This window comes from Dendropsophus ebraccatus, chromosome 1, assembly GCF_027789765.1.
Source record: "Dendropsophus ebraccatus isolate aDenEbr1 chromosome 1, aDenEbr1.pat, whole genome shotgun sequence".
Taxonomy (NCBI): Eukaryota; Metazoa; Chordata; class Amphibia; order Anura; family Hylidae; genus Dendropsophus; species Dendropsophus ebraccatus.
Window position 1 is genome coordinate 14,807,558 of NC_091454.1, and position 26,224 is coordinate 14,833,781.

At 40.4% G+C, this 26,224-nt stretch overlaps 1 protein-coding gene across 4 annotated transcripts in view; it reads left to right on the forward strand.

Moving 5' to 3' along the window:
* The window catches only part of PHF21B (PHD finger protein 21B), a 98,776-nt gene that overhangs the window by 41,177 nt on the left and 31,375 nt on the right, over positions 1–26,224 (forward strand). For all 4 annotated transcript variants that reach the window (XM_069968067.1, XM_069968041.1, XM_069968050.1 and 1 more), the window contains exon 2: positions 14,823–15,104. In XM_069968067.1, coding sequence (XP_069824168.1) covers positions 14,940–15,104 — 165 coding nt within the window. In that variant the 5' untranslated portion in view covers positions 14,823–14,939. The remainder of the gene's footprint in view (positions 1–14,822; positions 15,105–26,224) is intronic.

The window sequence follows — 26,224 nt, forward strand, 5'->3', positions numbered from 1 at the left end:
TTCCAGTACTTATCAGCTGCTGTATGTCCTGCAGGAAGTGGTGTATTCTTTCCAGTCTGACATAGTGCTCTCTGCTGCCACCTCTGTCCATGTCAGGAACTGTCCAGAGCAGGAGAGGTTTTCTATGGGGATTTGCTGCTGCTCTGCAAGTTCCTGACATGGACAGAGGTGGCAGCACAGAGCACTGTGTTAGACTGAAAAAAAAACACCAGGACATACAGCAGCTTATAAGTACTAGAAGTATTGATTTTTTTCAATAAAAGTAGATTACAAATCTCCGGAACTTTCTGACACCAGTTAAATTGAAAGAGAAACCTTTTTGCTGGTGTATCCCTTTAATGGGTCTCTGTAGACAGGGTAACTTCTCCTTCCAGAGAGTTGCCTGGCTTGGCTTAAATCCAGATTATATAGTGACATGATTAAAAGCATTGTCTCAATATTAAAAGATATTCCCTGTCCATAGAAAAGGGGATGTCTAGCTGATTGTGGGTGTCTCAGTGATCAGCACCCACTTCAAGTCAATTTCCGACTCCAATAAGAAGCCTTAGGACATGACTGGGGATTTAAGCCAATACAGGAAACTCTTCAGATGAAGAGATTACCCTTTCTACAGATGGCTTACCTGTCCTTCTGTAGAGTTGTCTGGCTTGGCTTAAATCCCCTGTCATGTTCTAAGGCTTCTTATTGGCATTAGACCAGGAGGGAAAGCTGCCTTACCTATTCTTCTTTCTAGAATTCTAAGTGGAGCATAAATGGCCTTTAAGTCTCGACATGTGTTTATAGCGCTCTCCTCAATGATAAACATTACCCCTTTGGCCCCACTAAGTTCCAGTAACACTGTCCTGTGTAGACAATGAGGGGGGTGCTATCTACCCCTATGACATCTCACCCTGTTGCCAGGACTGGCCAATATACAGTAGGGCCTAGAGCCAAGAGAGGGTGTGGGCCAATATACAGTAGGGCCTAGCGCCAAGAGAGGGTGTGACTATGGAGTGGGAGAGTAATAAAGGGTTACTAGATCAGTTTACAGATGGTTTAAGGACTTCTCCATAAAGTTCTGATTGGTCCCTAAAGCTGCTTTCTTCCAAAAACAGCACCATACATCCCAATGATTCCCAGTACCCAGTACCAGGTACCTATATGGAGCCACAAACACGTATAGATGACTCTGGAGGTCTGCATCATCACCTTGTGGACTAGTATCCTCTGACGGTCAAACGACTACTAAGTTCCAAGAAGAAGGATCTGCACAGTACCTCTCTGATACAACTTTGTGGAGGTCCAGTAACTTTCTCTACAAATCTGTGTCGAATTCCGATAAGAAGCTTTGGAGCATGACTGAGCATTTGTGCCAAGCCAGGCAACCTTCCAGAAGGAGAGGTTGCCTTCTCTACGAATAGGTAGCCTGTCCTTCTGGAGAGTTTTCTGGCCTGGCTTAAATCCCCAGTCATGTTCTAAGGCTCTTTTTTTTTCATATCAAACTCAGACACTTACTTTAAAGGGGAACTCTGGCAAAATGTATTTTGTTTAAAATCAACTGTTGTCAGAAAATTATATAGATCTGTAATTTATTTATATTTAAAAATCTCAAGTTTTGTAGTACTTATCAACTGCTGTATGTTCTGCAGGAAGTGGTGTATTCTTTCCAGTCTGACACAGTGCTCTCTCCTGCCACCTCTGTCCAAAGCAGGAGAGGTTTTCCTATAGGGATTTCCAATACTCTGTACACTTCCTGACATTAACAGATCTGACAGCAGAGAGCACTGTGTCAGACTGGAAAAAATACACCACTTCCTGCAGGACATACAGCAGCCGATCAGTACTGGAAGACTGGAGATTTTTAAATAGAAGTAAATTACAAATTTATATAACTTGTTGATTTGAAAGATTTTTTTGCCGGAGTTCCCCTTTAAGGGAAAGCTACTTCGCCTCCAAATGGTGGCATCATAGAGCTACTTTGCATATACTTCTGTGTGTATTTATGATACTCTCTATATGTTAAGTTCCTATATCAGTTATCCCTCCTACACAGACACCTTTAATTCACAAAATTTGGTGATGAATGAGGTCAATTCTGCACCAAGTGGATGGGCGGCAACTAACATGGTCAACCATCACTATGTCCCTTCTATAGATTACAGTCTTAGAAGGAACCTGGTAAACTTGTTCTTTCGCTTTAGATGTGAATGAGGTATATATGGTGTAAAGTGAAACTGGCCCAGTTGCCCCTAGCAACCAATCAGATTCCGCCTTTCATTTTCCAAAGAGTCTGTGAGGAATGAAAGGTGGAATCTGATTGGTTGCTAGGGGCAACTGAGCCAGTTTCACTTTACACCATGGGGGAGATTTATCAAACATGGTGTAAAGTGAGACAGGCCCAGTTGCCTCTAGCAACCAATAAGATTCCGCCTTTCATTCTTCACAGGCTCTTTGGAAAATGAAAGGTGGAATCTGATTGGTTGCTAGGGGCAACTGAGCCAGTTTCACTTTACACCATGTTTGATAAATCTCCCCCATGGTGTAAAGTGAAACTGGCTCAGTTGCCCCTAGCAACCAATCAGATTCCACCTTTCATTTTCCAAAGAGCCTGTGAAGAATGAAAGGTGGAATCTTATTGGTTGCTAGAGGCAACTGGGCCTGTCTCACTTTACACCATGTCTGATAACTCTCCCCCCCTTATATAGTGTCAATTACGCTGAACTTTGTTGTCTTCAATACCGTTACTGCGTGGTACAGATGTAGCAGAGCTGATGTGTCATCGGACCCAGATCAGTTTGAAATGAGTCAGCTCTGCTACATCTGCACTGACGATGTTACGTCGTTTTATGCGATGTGCTGCTGTGTGCCCGTTCCACGCCAGGAGATGGCAGGGTTGATCCAGTATTGCGGATATTACCGGTTAGCGTTGTATATATAGTTTACATGCAGGGAGGGGGAGGCTGAGCCGTAACTCTTCACTCCTCTGCGCTCACATTCACGCCAGCCTGGCGTAAATACTACACAAGGGGTCGGAGCCAAATAGACTTTCATCTCCTTCTATAGATGAGTTTTTAGAGAGTTCCTAAAGCCTTCCTAACATTTCTTAGCGTCGTAAACGTTCTCTGTAGCTTCAGGTTTATACAGCGATAAAGCAGAGTGGAGTTTGTTATCTGGTCCCAGTTATCTCACTGCAAAGAAGAAACCAATGAAACTCGGCTCTGCTTCATCGCTATATTGGGCTGTTTAATCTATGTGTTTGTTGGATGTAACAGATAATGTACAAGGATGTGCCAAACAACCAACACAGCTCTGCTACAACAAGGCTGCTCTTACCTGTACAGAAGGGAGGCATGGGACTTTTTGACCACCTAGATAAATTGAATTCTACAATTTTACAAATTTTAAATTTCAACTGATAGTTCTACCCTGCATGGGATCAGTATATAAGATCTGGCCCATCAGAGACCTCTGGGCACCGTGCACTTGTTGAAGAATCCTCAGTGGACCCCGCTTATAATGGAACTAATATGGTTATGGTTGCAAATACATGCATTTAGCAAAGTTACCTCCTTATCCTGATATGCTGCTCTTTTTATGTTGACAGCCTGTTTTCTATGTCACCGACCACCTCTCTGCTCTAAAGGCAGTGGTCGGGCTGATGTATAAATACATATATGTAGCTGTATAGAGATATGAGATATCTCTATCTATCTATCTATCTATCTATCTATCTATCTATCTATCTATCTATCTATATACGACACAGAGAGAAAGGAACTGCTGCACCTCACACCTATGGCTGACACTAATACAATCCCCGCAAAGTGGGTGCAAGCAGGGAAGGGAGGCCATAGAACGGCCCTGCAACCCCAAACCCAGCGGAGAAAGCTGCCACCCAGCAACACAAGTGTGAACAAGGTCTTACGACTCACCACTACTACTTTTTAAATGTGGCTGAGAGGCATTAGGGTCAGCCATAGGTGTGAGATGCAGCAGCTCTTTTCTCTCCATGTCCGTATTTTACTTCTCTCCCCGTTCTGAGTGCTAGCACTCCTCCGGGTAAGACCCATGTGACCCCAATTAGCAGAAAGGACCTATGCACACATGTCAAATACCTAATATCTTTCCCATTCTACCTGCAGGAGCAATGGTGAGTAGTAAGACCATGTTTACACTTGTGTTGCTTGGTGGGCTCTTTCTCTGCCGGCGGCGCCTGCTGGGTCTTGGGGTGGCCCTTGGGGTTTGTTTCTGTGACATTGGGGTTGCAGGGCCATTCTGTGGCCTCCCTTCCCTGCTTGTGCTCGCTTTGCGGGGTTTGGGGTCAATGACTGACACAGAGTTTAGTTAGGGACTGTGAACCAGGGGACGTGCACGTGGTACATGGGGCAATATGGTTTGATCAAATTATATACCAACATCCTGGCATTGGTTTTCAAATGTGGCCGAGAGGCATTAGTGTCAGCCATAGGTGTGATGTGCAACAGCTCTTCTCTCTCTCTATGTCGTATATATATCAGCCAGACCACTGCTTTTAGAGCAGAGCGGTGGTTTGTTACCTAAACAACAAGCTGGCAACTATGGGAAGGGAAGGGCAGGTTAGTTGAGATGGGAATACCATTTGCATATTGTCTATCTATCTATCTATCTATCTATCTATCTATCTATCTATCTATCTATCTATCTATCTATCTATCCTGGACTTTGTAAAGCTTGTTTGTCTTCTTACAATCCATTGCTTTGTGTGGAGTCAGATAGATGCCATAGGATATTGTCATGCGGCTGCAGGGTCTTCTCTGTATACACCGTCCGTATAGAGGGAACAGCTGGCCGGTGATATACATGTCCTGAGGAGGAGCTTCCAGCATCCTGCCAGATGGACCCAGTCTCCCCATTATCCAACTACTACTAATTTAGCAGAACTGAGTTTGCACGACTCACCTACTTCATTCTTATCTGTATATAACGCTTAATGGTTGTATACTGAAAAGTTTTTATATTCTATATAATTGAGCATAGTTCCATTCACTGACTGGAAGCAGACATCATAGCGCTAAGTATCAGCCATTCATACCACTGTTTTAACTCTACTTTCCAGCCTCTTCTCCCTTCCACATTGATCCTGAATTGATCTTGCGCTTCTGCTTCTTGTCCTTCTCCCCCGGGGCCTGAGTTGATGTAGGGCCACTTCACGGTCTTTTATGTCAACACTTAAGACATTGCTTTATTTAACTATTGATTGTGACAGATCTGATAGTCTTTGGTTAAGGAAGTGGAGTTATGATGGGATCGAGTCGTGAGTCCAAAGAACATTAGGCAATCATAAGTACCACATATAGGATCCAAGACAGGGGAGGCCTAGCTATGTAAGCATCTCTAACGGGTGACAAGGATACCCCATAAAGCTATCACCTGTATTTTTGATGTCCTGACCATTATATTATGTATACAGTATTAAAAGAAATCTAAAAACGTGACCAGTTGGGAGGGCCGACGTCTGGAGTTGTGAAATTTCTACTTCCCGAGGAGTATTCTTTCACCTTGTGGAGACTAGCAGCTGGCAATGCTCCCTGGGAAACGGTTATGCAAATTAATTAATTTAAAAAAACTGTCTCTCTAGCACCACCTATAGCTAGCTTCCTGTAAAACGGTGTCTGACCCAATAAAGCGCCCTGTAGCAGGTTTACGGAAATCATCCAAACCAGAATTTCCACCGAAAGGAAGAGGAGGAGAGGTAACCTGCAACATTCATTCTCTATGGTGTTCTCCATGTTTTTGTTGTGGAGCAGTGAGCATCATCGCTTACTCCTGGTCCATTCAGAAGTTAGGACTCAACAAATCTAAAATTAATTACAAAAAGTTGCACCACAGAATCCTATTGGCACCAAATTGCAGTGAGCGCAACTTGAGGAGTCCGATCATCTCACATTTGAATACCAGTGGCTGAAGAAGTTGGATGAAGCCCGAGGAAGTCCTGGAAAACATGAATACAGTCAGACTCCCTAGGACTGTGTCCAACTTCTTCAGCCATCGGTAATCAAATGCCGAACAATTGAACTCGACCAGTAGAGCTTCAAAAGTTGTTTTCCTTACTTTGATGATAAGTATACGGTTCATGGGACTGTTCTACCAAAGTTGGGAACCTTTGGTAAGTATGGATGAGGCTACCTATACTTATTTGAGGATGAGGCTACCTATACTTATACTTACTTATACTAAAGTCGATAAAACTGGCCGTCACTCTAAGGTGCATGATGTCCGTGGAGAGATTAATTTGTTGATCGTGATTAATTTTCCCTCCCAACCCTTTTGTTCTTAGTGGGATAAGTAGGCACCTATGCTGTCTGGCTGCAGTTTACCCCTCCCCATAGAGGGCACATGGATGTTTATGTGAATAATGACGTTAGGAGAGATCTGAAGGGTCTCAAGGTGGCCACCCATGCACTACAGACTTTGGACAGCTAAATAGGATAATGTAGACCCTTTCAGCTGACCTGTAACTCAAAAAGTTGACCATGTTGGGTGTCATTGTTGGGTGCGGTTGTTAAAAAGGTGTCCATGCCAAAAACAGATGTGTATCCCATTAATGGAAACCCAAACCGGGCCAAAGATCATGGAAGTGATTGTCATTTTAACCTATGATATTCACAGACCATCCATGGACCCCAATTCGTCTTGAAAACAGCCATCTAAAATCCCTACTGTTGGCCAATTTATCTGCATAGATTATATTAGCTCATTTTGTTCAATGTGAGAGGTTATGTTGATATGTAGAGGCCATCTACAACAATAGGGATGTTGGACTGAAGATCCTGAGGCCCACCAGAGGATGTGATTTGAAGGACCTTCCTAAGATGAATTGATATCTTTCAGTCGTCTTCTTACAAAGACTTCTCAATCAAGTTACTTGTGATACCAGCTTCTTCTGTTGATGCTGGACCTTGATGGAGTTAAGATCCAAAGGATCCTGTGATCGGTTTGAACGAACACCAACTTAATTCCAAAAACGTGTTGTGGACAATTCTGGTAGCACGACATCCATGAAGTTTAGGCTTCTCCTTAACAACTGACAGTCGAAAGCGGTAAATCTAAAGATTCTAAGGTAACATTTGGAGTTCTCCGGCTAAATATAGCCGAGCAGACTTCTCCTAGTTAAATATTTTCTGAGATGGCTTACACTTTTTTTCCATTGCCGGAATGAATTGATTCTGCGTTCTCTCTGGGGAGATCTATAGTAACATAGGATATGTTTCCATTCATTCTAAGTGTTACATAAAACTGCCTTCAAGAGCACTTTTTTTTTTTCAAAGGCATTGTGTAGCGGGCTCAGGCATGGTATTATCTGCTCCGAAGGAGTAAATACTTCTCAAAGGTTTCTAATTATTACTCTTTGGGCTGAAGACACTGAAGGTTCACTTAGATAAGAGGCTCTCACCATGACTCTCTGTCAGAGATTTACTACAGTATCGGGGATCAGGTCTCAGCGTTGGTTTCTGGTGACCTTGTATGTTGACTATGTGGTCTTTCTCTTCTTCCTACCCATCATAGATGTTTAATTAATATCTTCCTCTTCCCTAAATTCTTCTTCTGAGTTGAATTACTGGAAAGTTCACATTAAAGAGAAATCTCAAAAGAGATCTCTTGACCAGTTCAGAAGATCCCATAAGTGACAATCCAAGATCTCACTTATCCATCTAGATTTCCAATGGGAATAGATTTCTAAAGAACGGTATTCTAGCATAGGAACATTCGAAATCTTTCCTAATGGGTTATGCCCTTGTAGGCAAAGATGACCATCTCTGATGGTTGTGACCACCAAAGGTGGTTGGGAAGGTGAATAGAGTTTGTGTAGCTTCCAAATAGTGAAGCTCATGGTTCTACGATATCTCAATAAAGGGGTTATCCAGCGTTACAAAAACATGGCCACTTTCCCCCTACTGTTGTCTCCAGTTTGGGTGGGGTTTTGAAACTCAGTTCCATTGAAGTAAATTGAGCTTAATTGCAAACCACACCTGAACTGGAGACAACAGTAGGGGGAAAAGTGGACATGTTTTTGTAGCGCTGGATAACCCCTTTAACTTTTATTGGAGTTAGGTAAAGGTGGTTTGTTTGTTTTCCTCTTTTTGATGGATCAGAAGGATCATGTGGTCCTTATTCTTAAGATAGGTGTGGGTCCCAGAGGCCATACCTTTTAGATGTTGGCCAAATGGTCATTGAAGAGACTTCTAGTTTTTCTGATCCCTACATTCACATAGTGCCAAGTGTGCTCACATTCTGAATGGGGAGAGGTAGCCACACCTGGCAGTGGCTTCTCTTCTTGAGAGTAGAAGGATCAGTTATGCAGTCATGGAAGAGGGACGGGGGGTGCCATACACATTGCAGGGTGGCTTTGGCCAACTTTAATGTGTATATTCAGCTCTACTATGCGGTTGTCCTCCAGACTAAGAGATGCTCTTACTCTCCACTTTCCTGAACCGAGACCCCCCCCTCCCCCACGCACACACACACACACACACACACATAAACTAGGACCTTAGGGATGGTGGAGGCCTTTATAGGTTCATGCACACAATAAGAATGATCAGGGGACTAGACTACTGGACTAAATTGAGGCCAACTTAATCCATGGGTTCACACCTCTGTACTTCAGGGTCCAACACGAAGGGTAAAAGCTACAGCATGTATGTATACAGAGTTAACACCAGAATCTTCAGCCTATGCTTTTCATCAGAATAGTCACACGGCCTTCATATGAGTAGTCGTAGCAGCATCTCGGAGATGGAAACCAGATGGATTGAAGAGCGTAGGGTCTTTTGTCACCTGCGTCAGGCCACTGTTTTTCCGTAATTATTGACCTCTTGTGAAAACAATAGCCGCGACTGGTGTTGTGCGGCTCCGTAATGAAGGCACTCGATAAAAAAAGAGGACAATATTGATTTGCAGGATTTTGTTTGAGATGTAGTTACAGTAACATCCGCATCCTTCTTCATAGCGAGTCGTAGAAAAATGAGCGCTAGAAAATCAGGGTGGCTTTATCCGTAGGTTGTAAAAAGATATTGAAGTCTTCAGAATGGACTTAGTGGACATTACCTTACCATAACCATAACAGTCTATTTGACTTCTTCTTCGACCCGTTCACCATAACCCCATTGGATCCCAATATTCTCTTACGACTTGCTATGGGCAACTTTACTTTCAAAGACAACAATAGCTGGGTTATATTAGCGGGTGTGAGCGGAGGCACCAGTCTCCACCAATGTAGTCCAACAACAAACCACCACGCTAAACAGCAGACTTCCTTAGAGAAGCTTTTTAACTTTTACATTTAGCAATTCACATAGAGTATTTCTCATAAATACAAAATTCTATATCACCCAAGGTGCTTGTACAGCGAACTTCCTCAGCTGGAGATCAGTCTTTCACTCCTTCCGGAGATCACCGGAGCCGAAGCCGAAGACTATGCTTCTTTAAGGAAGTCTGCTGTTTAGCGTGGTGGTTTGTTGTTGGACTAAATGGGCAACTTTACAACTTTTGGGTATGTGCATGAGTGGGCATGACTAGTTGTTAACCATAACAGAGGTTTTGGCTTGTTGTTTTCCATTGAGGTTTGCCATAATATTCTTTTGACAGGCAAGTGCCGATCATAGGGCGCGTACATTTTTGTGATTTGTTTTAGCACAATTTCTTACCTAAAATTCCATCTGACAACAATGTTTTTGGTAAACGAGGCAATTCTGAGTCAAAATGTTCCCTCCGCTGCCATGTGGCAGAAGACCGATGCCGACAGCTTGTCAAAAACAGATTGCCAGTCACCTTGTAGCCAAACTCCAAAAAGAATCGCAAAAACGTCAACATTTTTATTTTTCTTTCTTCGATTTCATTTGCCTATTTTGTGTCTGTGATTTCCTTTTAACTTTCCAATTTAGAGTGCTTTATATTTTTTTTACAAGATGGTAATTGCTTTTTCTACATTTCCACAAGGGGATTATTAATCCTACAAATTTTTAAGATTGGTTTATTAGGGCAATTTCCGAGGAGTTCACCGGGCAGCGCTTGTGATGGTGTGCTCTACATGAACTATGGATGGCTGTGTTTTATATGCATTCTGTTTGTGTTTTGTTCTCTTAATTACATTCTCCTACAAGCGAAGGGGTTGTGTGATCGCTTCTGCGTGCATTTCAAGTGCCAATTTACAACCAGATAAAAACCCATCTATTCTGCCTGAGCTACGACCAATACGAGATCTGGAGGGATAATAGCCTTCGTATCAAAGATGTTCTTGAATCGTTTTACTAACGGTCCTCGAATTTTAGCTAGTGGATCTGTAAGTGCGCTATTGTCTACAAAACTCCTAGACATTCCCTTGAGGTCTAACTAAAGATGATCATAGGCATAAAGGCCTCCATACACAGTAGTGAAATGTTGGTTTAGCCCGATGTTTTCGGTAGTACTGGCTCACTTGAGCATCAGACATGTTGGATTCTGAGGGTTGCAGTGGCTTTTCTTCCCTCTCTTCTCACTTTACTGTGGTGAATGTTCATGGGTATGAAGTGAAAGGGAAAGATTGGCTGAAATTAAAAGTGTTTGGCAACCTTAAGAAAATTTTTGGCCAAGTCCAATTTCAGTGGAGCCAACATCACTTCGAATGTTTATGGGAGCCTTCCATTCTCCGCAACAGAGAAGGATCGGAAAGTTGGATTTCAACATGATCAATCTTTTTGTTGGCAGAACTAAGCAAGCATAAGTATGAGGGTCAATGCAGTCGGGCGAATGACTTTAAATAACAGTAGTCTAATGCCTATGGCCAGCTTTAGGTTAGGTGAATAGAAATGAAGAGTTGCAGAACCAGCAAAGTCAAGAAAACTCTTATTTCCCCTAACAATACTTTATTCCATTGGATAACCCATTAAGATGCCAAATCTTTCTCTGGCCAACAACCTGCAATGTCACACATGACCCGGAGTATGGAGACTCTAATGGAGCACGAAGTGCTTCATGGGAAAAAACTATGCAAAGTAGGAAAGAAGAGTTGTGTCTGCTAATACTTTATGGGACACAACCACCAATCAATTTATAATTAAAGGAGAAGTCCGGCGAAAAAGTTTATTAAAGTATTGTATTGCCCCTCAAAAGCTATACAAATCACCAATATACACTTATTACATGAAATGCTTATAAAGTGCTTTTTTCCCTGCACTTACTACTGCATCAAGGCTTCACTGCCTGGATAACTTGGTGATGTCACTTCCTGGATAACATGGTGATGCCACTTCCTGGATAACATGTTGATGTCACTTCCTGGATAAAATGGTGATGTCACGACCCGACTCCCAGAGCTGTGCGGGCTGTGGCTGCTGGAGAGGATGATGGCAGGGGGACACAGAAGGACACAGGGCACTGGAGGGACACTAAGCATCCCTCTGCCATCATCCTCTCCAGCAGCCACAGAGCTCTGGGAGTCGGGTCGTGACATCACCATGTTATCCAGGAAGTGAAGTCTTGATGCAGTAGTAAGTGCAGGGAAAAAAGCACTTTATGGTCATTTCCCATAAGTGTACATTGGGGATTTGTATAACTTTTGGGGGGCAATACAATACTTTAGTAAAAATTTTCACTGGACACTAAGCCTTGAAACATGACTGGAGACTATTACCAAGCCAGAACCTCTGGTAACCATTAGAGATGAGCACAACTTAAGTATGCTCAAGTCCGATTGTTTGGCATTTGAATATTAGTGGATGCAGTCCTAAGGGGAGTCCAGGAAAACATAGATAAAGCCTATGGCATCTAACTTCTTCAGCCACCGATGTTCAAATGCCAAGAGATCAGACTTAAGCAAGCTTCTCTAGTAACCATCTATATACAGCTGTTTCAAAGGTTCTTGCCCTCGCCAGTACCTCCCAGTTTGGCTGTTTTTGGCAGCTCCCATAGAGTATGATCCCCAGCAGTCAGATCACCCATGATCAGCTAGTTCTGGGTGACAACACTATGACCACCATTACTGTTCCACCATTAGTTATTACCTAGGTTTCTCATCTCCTTGAGTTGTAAATTTGAAGAGCTATATAGAATCAAGGGTATACATACTATCGGGACAGCCCAGGTGGCTACTATGAGTCGTATGGAGAGATAAGGCCTATTCAAAGTTGTACATCAGATAATACACTCTTGATGTCAGTCTTTACGAGCATCATAGCTGTCTCGAAAGATATATTTGAAACACGTAGGGTTGGAGGGTTAGAGCTCGACCATCCATTAGGCTGATAATAAGGACTCGCAAGGTGAATGGGGGAACATTTTTCGACAGTAGGTCCACTTGCACCAAGGCTGTATGTTTTATGTTTGCAGTGTTGCTTTGCTGTAATGCTGTAAAGAGGTACTTATCCCTATTTTAATAGGTGGTGAGAAGTATAAGAGTGTAGACTCCAAGGTGTTAGCAAATAAGGCAAGTGTACTGGAGTTCTGAAGAAGGAAAGGAGGCAGTGTCGGACTGGCCCACCAGAGCACCGGAGGATCCTCCGGTGGGCCCCCAGCTTTAAAACCTGCACAAACCCTGACTGACATGTTGTTTCTGACTGGTTCTTCATTGGTGGGCCCCCAGGATCATTTCCTCTGGTGGGCCCCAGATACCCCAGTCCGACAATGAAAGGAGGCACAAGGACTTCCTGATCCTGATGGTTAGGAGTCTGCTGGTGTCAAGCAGCTGCTGAAAGGAGTCCAATTTTTATCACTGCTAGCCAAATTCCCACTAGGGACATCTGAGAAACAAACCAAAGCTAGAGATAGCTAGAGATGAGAGTGACCTCAAAATCTGATGAGACTTATTTTATAGGTGATAAAAGTAAATGGATATTTTTTTTTTTTACTACAGTTAAAGAGACATATTAGTAATTTCTCACAATTCCTGAATTACAGGAGTCTGGAAAGATTGTGGTCAGCCGGTGTGTAATCAGGCGTGCCGCTCCCCTGCTGTTGTGTAAAATATGTCCTGTACAGGGAATGATGAAAAAAATCACTACACTTATAGAAAAAAAAAAATCTGGAAAAAACCCTGCCTTTTATTGTTCTCCATTGGGGTTCGAATAATGGCATGTACGTTATAGTGTGTGTATCTGGGATTATTTAATCTATTATATGGATTACATGGCAACTTTATGCACATACCCCCCCCGCTTTACTTTAACTATAATTTCTTATGCAAAAAATATCATGCTTAAAAAAAGTAGTAAAAAATTAATAATAATTACTATGATAATAATAATGTTAAAAATATAGAAATAAAGTATTATAATGGTATTAAAATATAATAAAATACAAAGAAAAAATATTAAAATAAATGAGTAATAAAAATAATAATTATTATAATTATAATATATAAAAAGTAAAAGAAAATCATAATAATAATAATAATAATATATAATAATATAATAATATAATAATAATAATAATAATAATAATAATAATAATAAATATTATAATTAGTTGGATATTTACTTTTCATAATAATAATAAAAATAATAATAATAATAATTTTTTATATATATATATATATATCTATATATATATATATATATATATATATATATATATATATTTTTTTTTTTTTTTAATCCCATTTTTTATGCCCAGATACCTAAATTTATAAACAAAATTCAAGGTAAAGTTTGCAAAGAATGTATAAAAATAGCAAATTTCGATTTGAATCAAACATCGACGGTACAAAAAATAGCAACAACCCCGAATAATACAAAAATAATAAACATAATAATATATATGATATGATATAATAATGATATAAAGTAATACAAAAGAAACAATAAAAACGTATATTATGAAATATAGTAATAAAGTAATAGTATGGATGCAAATATATAAATAAAATAATAAAGGCTAGCGATAAAATAAATGAATCAAGTTATTAAATAGTTTAAATTTATATTAAATTTATTAAATAGTTAAAAAATACGCAAACATGATATAATTAAGAAAAAAACCTGAAATAAACAACAAAAAAAGTAAAATAATGCGGTAAAGTAAAGAAATATAGTTTTTAATATGTAAACATGTTATAATAAAAAATACATAATAAAATAGAAAAAGAATAATACAATGGAAAATATTTAAAAAAATCATCTAAATACTAATAGTTAATGATGAATAATTAATAATAAAACATGACATAATAATACAATATAATAATATAAAATAATAATACAACTGATTAAAAAATATAATAAAAATAGCCTCTTTTCCCCTGATAAAGTTGTAGAAATGGTGTATCCCCCCCCCCATACTATTTTACCAGTTAATAACTAGGCCTAAAATGAGAATAAAATAGAAATGTTCCTTATTTTCCCTGAAATCAATGACACCACGGGGAGATGGATTTTTGCGGTTGTGAGGCTTGTGCTCTCGGCAGGCGGCTCAGCTGGAATCACACAGGAACAGAAACCCTTGTGGTTAGAAATAAATGCAGCAATATTCATGTAGGAGAATCAGAATCGGTGCCCTAAATGTGCCCGGCTGGAGACGTTTCATCGGAGGAGGCTTCCTTCTGTGTGGGATGAGCCGCCTCAATCACTCGGCTTGTGCTCGGAGCATGGAAAGCCTAATGCAAATAACACAGCCAGATGGTGCTCTCGGATATGTGCAGTAAGATGTCCCTTTTGTGCCTGTGCCGGCTCCAGTAGGTGGTGCAGGAGGAGGTGCGTGGAGACCTGGAGGAGGGCACTGGGTTTGGTGGCTACTTGAACTCCCCCCCCCCCCCCCCCCCCCCCCTCTTCTTTTTTTTTTTTTTTTTTTTTTGTTCCTCTCTTTTTTACCCTGTGTCTCTTTTTGCCTGGCAGAAGCTGGCGGTCCGGAGCTGTCCTGTGGAAAGTGCCAAGCCCATCCCGCTCATCAGGGCACCAAACAGTCAGGGGGGCATTGCCATCTCAGTCGTCCCGGCCAAAGCACCCGTCACTATGGTGACTGCACACCTCAATGGCCAGAAAACAGCTACGGCTTCAGCGGCCAACAGCGCCGAACCCCCACAGACTGCCCCCATCAACCTACAGACCACCAGCAAACTGGTGGGGGGTACTTTAAACATGGCAGCGAGGAGAGTTTCGGAGATGCCCCATGCCCAGGTAAGTGGTGTTTTTATTAACCTTTCTAAGGGCCAACCTTGGGTCTATGATGTCTCTGTTGTTCAATGGAAGTTCAAAGGTCGTAACACCTACATACATGTGGGGGGTTATGACCCTCTTAGTTGGCATTGCATAAGTTTTGGCACCCTACATCTCAGAGAGGAGGCGGCCATTGCTGTTGAGGTAGCTAAGGAATCGCACTTTACTTTTACATTGCTTGAAATAACAGTTTGAGGTTAAGGAGTGAGATATATGGAGTATATAGCGGAGCTGAGTTTGTCGTGGTCCCAAGGAATGGTGATGTGGCTGGTGATTCGCTGTGTGTATTTTTGGGTCATTATATCATCGCCGTACAGTAATTTTCTACTTTCAGCTTCTATTACAAGGATGAGACATTTACATTACATTGTGAGTCACCGCCAGAGGTCACAGCGTACAGGCAGTCACTCAATTATACATGACTGGGGATGATAGCCTACATTATATAGATTACTGTGTCCTTCATGTTATAGGACTGTTCTATATCAACATCTATCTATCTCCTATCTATCTATCTATCTATCTATCTATCTATCTATCTATCTATCTATATATCTCCTATCTATCTATCTATCTATCTATCTATCTATCTATCTATCTATCTCCTATCTATCTATCTATCTATCTATCTATCTCCTATCTATCTATCTATCTATCTATCTATCAACATCTATCTATCTCCTATCTATTTATCTATCTTCTATCTATCTATCTATTATCTATCTATCTATCTATCTATCTATCTATCTATCTATCTCCTATCTATCTATCTATCTATCTCCTATCATCTATCTATCTATCTATCTATCTATCTATCTATCTATCTATCTATCTATCTATCTCCTATCATCTATCTATCTATCTATCTATCTATCTATATATCTCCTATCTATCTATCTATCTATCTATCGATCTATCTCCTATCTATCTATCTATCTATCTATCTATCTATCTCCTATCTATCTATCTATCTATCTATCTATCTATCTATCAACATCTATCTATCTCCTATCTATTTATCTATCTATCTATCTATCTATCTATCTATCTCCTATCTATCTATCTATCTATCTATCTATCTATCTATCTATCTATCTCCTATCTATCTATCTATCTATCTATCTATCTATCTATCTATCAACATCTATCTATCTCCTATCTATTTATCTATCTTCTATCTATCTATCTATCTATTATCTATCTATCTATCTATCTATCTATCTATCTCCTATCTATCTATCTATCTATCTATCTATCTCCTATCTATCTATCTATCTCCTATCTATCTATCTATCTATCTATCTATCTATCTCCTATCTATTTATCTATCTTCTATCTATCTATCTATCTATCTATTATCTATCTATCTATCTATCTATCTATCTCCTATCATCTATCTATCTATCTATCTATCTATCTATCTATCTATCTATCTATCTCCTATCATCTATCTATCTATCTATCTATCTATCTATATATCTATCTATCTATCTATCTCCTATCTATCTATCTATCTATCTATCTATCTATCTATCTATCTCCTATCTATCCATCTATTATCTATCATTCTATCTATCTATCGTCTCTCTATCTATCTATCTATCTATCTATCTATCTATCTATCTATCAATTATCTATCTATCTATATCTATCTATCGTCTCTGTATCATCTATCTACCTATCTATTTATCTATCTATCTATCTCCTATCTATCTATCTCCTATCTATCTCCTATCTATCTATCTATCTATCTATCTATCTCCTATCTATCTTATCTATCTCCTATCTATCTATCTATCTATCTATCTATCTATCGATTATCTATCTATCTATCATCTATCTATCTATCTATCTATCTATCTATCTATCTATCTATCTATCTTCTATCTATCTATCTATCTATCTATCTATCTATCTATCTATCTATCTCCTATCTATCTATCTATCTATCTATCTATCTATCTATCTATCACAGTTATCTTTGGCTGTGTACCCACCCCATGCCCAATGACTGATGTAGCGGTAGAGGGTGTGGAGGAGACATGAGGCGCTGACATCCCTCCTCACTAAACGACTCAGTGAAGCAGATACGAGCTGTGAACATTAAACTGCTCCATGATTCACATTTTGGCTGTGGACCATCGATTCCATATTTTAAGGGTTCTGCCAAATCCGGACTCCTGCACGAGTGTTTCTGAGCAGATTGTACGACTATAAAATTCTGCGGAGAACAAGACGGTTTAATTAAATTAGCAATTAGCAAATGTTCCTTCCAATGGCTGCCGGGGATGAAGTTTGGAGTTATGGGATCTGATCCGGGGACGTGCTGCTGCCGCTTCATCTTCTCACTTTGATCCTTGGCTGAACTTGAAGCTTCTCAGTTCTTTGGATGGTATTTGAGGTCTTGTTGTGTTGTGGCCTCAATGAACTGGAGTCCTGTATAGCAGTGATGTATACAGAGGGCACCATAAGAGGAGTGGACCCTCAGTCAGCAGTACCATCAGCCTTGGTAAACTAGCTTAGAGTACCCCTCCATGGGTAAATTTACTTCCCATATTACTCTAATGATGGTGACACCTAGACACCTAGCATAAGAAAAAGTGAAAAAGATGACTCCTTACCTAAGAAAAACAACTCTAATGTCTTCGCCACTAGGTGTCTCACTTCTCTAAATCTGCTTTCCTCTGCCTGGTAGGGTAATTCCATCTCTATCAGCAGAGAGACCAAGACAGAACACAGGAAGTGGGTTGGGGCTTAGCTAGTGCTATGTGCAGGATAGGGGACAGGTGTGTTCAGAAAAGTTGAGACTTTTTCTGTCAACTAGAAGATCTCCACTGTCCATGAAAGGTTGTTCAAGGCTTCTTTTTTATCTCAGCATCAGCAGTTTAGTGCTAAGGGTAACACCTTCCTTGCTGTGCTGTTGCTGTGCATATTTATGAAGACAGATCACGGCTTCACTTTAATCTCAGCAACAGTTGTTCAGTGCTTTGTGTAACCCCCTTCCTTGCTGTGCATTTCCATAAAGATAGATCAAGGCTTCACTTTCATCCCAGAATCAGCAGGTCAGTGTTGAGTGTAACCCCTTCTTTGCTGTGTTGCTGCTGTGCATAGCCGTAAATATAGTTCAAGGCTTCACTTTAATCTCAGCAATAGTTGTTCAGTGCTTCATGTAACCACTTCCTTGCTGTGCATATCCATAAAGATAGATGAAGGCTTCATTTTAATCGAAACCAAAGTTGTTCCATGTTTCATGTAACCCCTTCCTTGCTATGCATATCCATAAAGATAGATTAAAGGAGAGGTCCGTATTGTATTGCCCCTCAAAAGTTATACAAATCCCCAAAATACACTTGTTATGGGAAATGCTCATAAAGTGCCTTTTCCCTGCACTCAAGGCTGCATCAAGGCTTCACTTCCTGGATAACATGGTGATGTCACTTCCTGGATAACATGGTGATGCCACTTCCTGGATAACATGGTGATGTCACTTCCTGGATAACATGGTGATGTCACTACCGGTCTCCCAGAGCTGTGCGGGCTGTGGCTGCTGGAGAGAATGATGGCAGGGGGACACTGAGGGACACAGGGCTCTGGAAGGACACTGAGAATCCCTCTACCATCATCCTCTCCAGCAGCCAAAGCCCGCACAGCTCTGGGAGTCAGGTCGTGACATCACCATGTTATCCAGGAAGTGACATCACCATGTTATCCAGGAAGTGACATTACCATGTTATCCAGAAAGTGAAGCCTTGATGCAGTAGTAAGTGCAGGGAAAAAAGCACTTCATAAGCATTTCCCGTAATAAGTGTATATTGGGGATTTGTATAACTTTTGGGGGGCAATACAATACTTTAATAAACATTTTCGACGAACTTTTTCTTTAAAGCTTCACTTTCTTCCCAGAATCAGCAGGTCAGTGCTTAGTATAACCCCTTCCTTGCTGTGCTGATTCTGTGCATATCCATAAAGATAGATCAAGGCTTCACCTTAATCTCAGCAACAGTTGTTCAGTGCTTTGTGTAACCCCCTTCCTTGCTGTGCATATCCATAAAGATAGATCAAGGCTTCACTTTCATCTCAGCATCTGTAGGTTAGTGTAACCCCTCTGATACTTTGCTATCCATAAAGATATCAGCAGCAGCAGGCCAGTGCTTAGTGTCACTTCTTCCCTGCTTTGCTGCTGCTGTTTCTTTCCTTTCTGCTTACATTCCAATTTCAAAACCAGTGCATCAGTAACCTCCTCTCCCTGCATGTGATATATATTTTGGTGTACTAAAATCATCCCACAGTTCAGTGCACATTGGTCAGCAATATGTCATGGCATAGCAGAGAGGAGTATGTGCTGTGCCTATGATGTACATTTATAATGTGGCAGAGCAGGCAGCCCCTATAGCCATGCCTCTGCTTCAGACTAGGCATTGAATACAGAATGTTCCAATCCACTGACTCTAGGAGAATCCCTATGCAGCCCTATGGAGTAAAATAACAGATTCATCTCTGCTAATCTGTCATGTTATTTATGTCGGGAGCGGCAGAGATAAAATAGCGGTTGGTAAATGAGCTTGTCTTGTTGCAGTATTCTCTCACTCTGTATAATTTAATGAACAAGATGGAAGACGCTTAGTTTTTTTTTTTAGGTTACACGGAAAACAAGACCTCCACAGATTTTATAAAGGTTCATTGGAACAGACAAGACGGCACTTAATTACAAGCTTTTCATTAACATGACTAATGACATTTGGAGTCGATATTCTCCAGGCATTGGGGCATTCATTTCCATCACTCGGCTTATTTGGAGCCTTAAAGAACAAAGAAAAGACTGTACATTTAACACTTGGCGACTTGTTCTAATGTGGTCGGTTCATCAAAAATTCCAAGGACCCTGATGTTGTTTGCTTTGGAGGACCTGACATGTCCACAAAATACATGTACAGCCCATGGATTTAAATTTAAAAAAATAAAAATAAAAAGTGCATTACATACTTTCTCCAGCGGTGGCACTGCAGGGAAACTGAACACTTAGAGGGAGATTTATCAAACATGGTGTAAAGTGAAACTGGCTCAGTTGCCCCTAGCAACCAATCAGATTCCACCTTTCATTCCTCACAGACTCTTTGGAAAATGAACGGTGGAATCTGATTGGTTGCTTGGGGCAACTGAGCCAGTTTTATTTTACACCATGTTTGATAAATCTTCCACTTACTGTTAGAATATCCCACTGATCATTGGGGATCGCAGTGATCAAAGACCACCAGCAGTCATTTTTAGCTGCTATGAGGCCCTATTTACCCAAACTTGTGCCCTTTAAAGCCAATGTACCAGCGGTTTATTGCTTTTATGTTTTTACCATGAATAGACTGGTGCCGGAAAGGGGAATGCTGGTGATGCGGTCTTTTTTTTTAACTGCGGCCTGGTTAATGGAGCGACATCATACTGGGGACGGGCTGGTGATCGTGTGTGGGAACCGGGCCGCGGTTAAAAAAAAAGGACCGCGGCACTGGCATACCTGATTTAGTTGGTCCTTTCTATCTGAATCCTAGGTAATTGTGTCATGTGATCTCATGATGACCCCCTGGGAATTACATAGGTTTCTGTGCAGAACCCCCTGTATCATGAATCTGCATTGACTGTTCCACACAAGCTCTCTACAGGGGGGAGGCAGAAGAATGATTATTCAGCCCCTGTCACAGAGTAATAATATATTTTATGACAGCTCAGCTTCCCTGACTGTATACTTACATCTCTTATTTTATTTAGATATATAGAGATAGTGTCGGACTGGGGTATCTGGGGCCCACCAGAGGAAATGATCCTGGGGGCCCACCAATGAAAAACCAGTGAGAAACGACATGTTAGTCAGTGTTTATGCAGGTTCTAAAGCTGGGGGCCCACCGGAAGATTCTCCGGTCTGCTGGTGGGCCAGTCCGACACTTTATATAGAGATGAATAATATTTTTTAACTGTCAGGCAGACAGAGATGGTACTGGCTCTAACTATGGGAGATTATAAAGAGAGAGGATGCAGTTTGAAATTAGAAAGTAAAAATCAGCTATCACATGACCTGACACATTAAAATTGATGAAATATATGGATGCAGCAGAGCTGGGATGAAACAGATGACACTGCAGGCTGTGCTATTTTTAGGGCTTATAATGTTAACTACTGAATGTTAGACTATGAATAACCACTGGCGGCCCCATACCCATGATTTTTTTTTAAATGTCTGAATAGAGTTCCCCTTTAAGCCTTCACACGCAGAGCTGGTAAGGAGCCATTGGTCAATTTGTTAACTTTTTTTTTTTCCTAAGCAGATTTTTATCTTACAGGAAAATGCGATTCCCTTTCAACGAGAAATGCTTTTAGTAGAACTTATAAATTATTTGACATTTATTTAAAAGGAAAAAAAAAACAAGCACTTATCTAACATCTCCGCTTTTTTTTTTTTGTAATAAAGAGTCTAATTTCGGAAATGAAAGTATTGGGAGGAACGCCAACTCTCTTAGTTAAAAACGCCGTTCATTAATAATGAGAGATTGAGGCCAATTGCGGGAGAGCTTCCCTTCATAGCCAGGTCTCATGTCATTCCTGCGGAGGTTAGCAAATCCTTGAAGTGTTTTGTAATAACGTTCATAAGACGTATTATATAATGGGTTACTGGCCCCTTAAGGATTGTTGTATATGGCAAAAGAGCAACATATGAGGAAAAGCTGTTTGTATAATACTGCAGGGCTATAAAAACTCATATTCTTCAGGGGAAAGTGAAGCTGGAATAAGGGAAATGTAGAAGATGACACCTGGCACCATTGGCACTATATCACACTGTTTATCTGGACTATCGTTATAAAATTTATCCCTATGTGACACTTCTTGATAGCGTTACTTTGGCATTGTATGACTTTATCTGGACTATGAAGGTATATATTTGGGTACTGTATGATGTTATCTGGACACTGTAGGTACAATTTATCTGGGCACTGTACTATGTAGGAGTATATCTGGGCCCTGTACTACATTATCTGGACTATGTAGGTACAGTATATCTGGGCCCTGTACTACATTATCTGGACAATGTGGGTACTATATATATGGGCACTGTCTGACTTTATCTGGACTATGTAGGCACTATAAATCTGTGCAGTATATAATATTATCTGGACTAGGTAGGTACTATATTTCTGGGTAGTATATAACATTATCTGGTGATGGAGGTACTATATATTTGGGCAGTATACAACAATATCTGCACTATGTAGGTACGATATATTTAAGCATTGTACCCAATTATCTGGACACAGTAGATGCTACTTATCTGGGCCCTGTACTACATTATCTGGACAATGTGGGTACTATATATTTAATCAATGTATGTCACAATGTAGCTACTATATATCTGGGCACTGTATGACCTTATCTGGACTATGTAGGTACTATATATCTGGGCAGTATACAACATTATCTGGACTAGGTAGGTACTATATATCTGGGCACTGTGCTCAATTATCTGGACTATGTAGGTATTATTTACTTGAGCACTGTACAATCTTATCTGGACTAGGTAGGTACTAAATATCTTGGTAGTATATAACATTATCTGGACTATGTAGGTACTATCTATCCGAGCACTGTACTCAGTTATCTGGACTATGTAGGTAGTATTTACTTGAGCACTGTACAACCTTATCTGGACTTTGTAGGTGCTATCTATCTGGACAGTATACAACATTATCTGGACTATGTAGGTCCTATTTATCTGAGCACTGTACTCAGTTATCTGGACTATGTAGGTACTATTTTCTGGGTCACTGTACAACCTTATCTGGACAATGTAGGTACTATATATCTAGGTACTGTATGACATTATCTGTGCAATGTGTCTACCGATTATCTGGGCTCTGCTTGGATTGCTCTGGAGGACCCAACAACCTTTGAATCACATGGTCACAATTTATCTGTATAACATTATCTGGCTAATCTGTGTACTATTTATTAAAACACTGAACATATATATGCAGTTTTATTATTGCATGACTATTATAGGATGTAGTCATTATTTCTTTGCCAACTGTATGACATTATCTGGGCAATGTAGCTATTTATCTGGGCACTCTAAGGGGTAATATATTTGGAAAAGGTATATTATATTCATCACTACATGACTACCATGTTATAAAGTCATTATTTATTTGTCTACTGTGTGGCATTATCTAGGCAACGTGGATGCTATTTATCTGGGCACTGTATGGCATTATCTAGGCAACGTGGATACTATTTATCTGGGCACTGTATGGCATTATCTGGGCAATGTAGCTACTATTTATCTGGGCACTATATGGCATTATCTGGGCAATGTAGCTACTATTTATCTGGGCACTATATGGCATTATCTGGGCAATGTACTACTATTTATCTGTGCACTGTATGACATTATCTGGGCAATGTAGATACTATTTATTTGGGCACTGTATGGTATTATCTGGGCAATGTAGCTACTATTTATCTGGGCACTATATGGAATTATCTGGGCAATGTAGCTACTATTTATCTGGGCACTGTATGGCATTATCTGGGCAATGTAGATACTATTTATTTGGGCACTGTATGGTATTATCTGGCCAATGTACTACTATTTATCTGATCACTATATGCATTATCTGGGCAATGTAGCTACTATTTATCTGGACACTGTATGGAATTATCTGGCAATGTAACTACTATTTATCTGGGCACTGTATGGCATTATCTGGGCAATGTAGATACTATTTATTTGGGCATTGTATGGTATTATCTGGGCAATGTAGATACTATTTATCTGGACACTGTATGGCATTATCTGGGCAATGTAGCTACTATTTATCTGTGCACTGTATGGCATTATCTGGGCATTGTAGCTACTATTAATGTGGGCACTGTATGACATTATCTGGGCAATGTAGCTACTATTTATCAGGGCACTGTATGATGTTATCTGGGCAATGTAGCTACTATTTATCAGGGCACTGTATGATGTTATCTGGGCACTGTATGATGTTAATTGTCCAATTTATATTATGATTATCAATATATGACTAACATGTCGCTATTTATTTGTCCACTATATAACATGGTACTACTTATCTGGGCACTGTGTGGCATTGTACATGTATCTGAGACTATATTTTGGAGGTATGTGACTGCAATATTGAAGAGCGTGGGCACGACGGTTGCAAATAGCTATATGTATCTATCTATATGTATGTATGGTTATGCAGTAACCTGACCATAGAGAATTGTGACTAGATTATACTAGAGCCTGCGCCAGCTTCTGGAATTGACAGGGTGATCTATTTCCCCGCTCATCTCCCATCTTCCCAATGACATTGGCTGATGAATAAGAATCCAGTTGACATCATTCAATAAATCAGAGATGATGTTATATTATGCTATATGTGAAGCATATGTTACCCAGCGCTGGTGGAGTAATATCAATGCTAATGCGCCACATAACTGAATAGATATGGAATCCATTTGGCACTACTCCTTTAGCGGGCTACTCCAGCAATAAGCAGAATTCTAGGGTGAATTATTATTGGAAAAGACAGAAAGGTTTTCTCATTTCTTTGGTCGATGCCATGAAATATATCGAGTCTTTGTATATATTCCCCACTAGGGGATTAGGGTCAGATATCTAATAAGTTTATAAAGGGGTCCTCATCTATTAGCTGTCTACAAAGAAGATGATTTGCTCTGGAGGACCCAGCATTACGCAGATAGTTGGTTTTTAATAAGCCTTGTGTAATACTTCATATCCCCTGCGGGGGCAGTGTAGGAGAATTCATAGATCACAGCACATAATTGGTTCTAGCAATAAGGATCTACTAAGGTATGCAAACAAGGGTGTATATAGCATTAAGGCAGGACCCCGGGAGAGAGGGGGCCAAGCCTTACCTAGCCCTGTCCCCCATGATATTGGGTGGTGAAAACATGTGCAGAATTCTGCATTGTTACCAAGCAAGGGGGATGGAAGGGACATTTGAGGGGCCCTCTTTTCTATGTACAAATGTATTTAAAGGGGTACTCCGGCATTTTATTTTCTTTCATATCAACTAGTGTCAGAAAGTCATATAGATTTACAATTTACTTCTATTTATCTCAAGTCTTCCAGTAGTTATCAGCTGCTGTATGTCCTGTAGAAATTCCCTTGTTATTAAAGGGGAAACTAATTCACTGTGTAATTAAAGTGCCAGGCATGAAGGGGCGGGGCAGAGATTTGTAATATACTTATATTAAAAAATCTCCAGTACTTATCAGCTGCTGTATGCCCTGCAAGAAGTGGTGTATTCTTTCCAGTCTGACACAGTGCTCTCTGCTGCCACCTCTGTCCATGTCAGGAACTGTCCAGAGCAGTAGCAAGTCCTCTCTTGCTCTAGACAGTTCCTGACATGGACAGAGGTGGCAGCAGAGAGCACTGTGTTAGATACTTTTGAATTGTCTATGTAAAGGAGGTAAGCACCTGGGAGCAGAAGGCTTTTACCATTTTCTGGACAGCCTAATTAGAAGGAAATATGAAAAGACAGCCCAAATGGAAAGGAAAAACAGTTAAAAATGTGAAAATCATTTAGCCATTTTTTAACTTAAACATAACTTTTGATATGTTGCTGCCCATGGTGAGACTAACAATTTCTTCCATACTTGTCATTACCTATTCAGTCTCCTTCCCCTAGTTCTCAGCTGCTGCGTTCTGCTGAAGACAGAAAAATCTGTGTGTGAGCTTTTCTCTCTGTCTCCCCCTCCCTTCTGAGACGGCTGATGTAAACAAGTCCCTGACAGGCTGTATCTGCAACATTGTAACTACTTTGTAATGCTGGTCGGAGTATTTGGAGGTCAAATTGCTGATGAACTCACTGTGATAAATCCTCCTGGCATTACAAAAAAGCTACAAAGTTGAAGATAAAGCCTACCATCAGCCGTCTCAGAAGGGAGGGGGAGACAGAGAGAGAAAGCTCACACACAGATTTTTGTGTCTTCAGCAGAAAGCAGCAGCTTAGAACTGGGGGAAGGAGACTGAATAGATAATAACAAGTATGTAAGGAATTGTTAGTCTC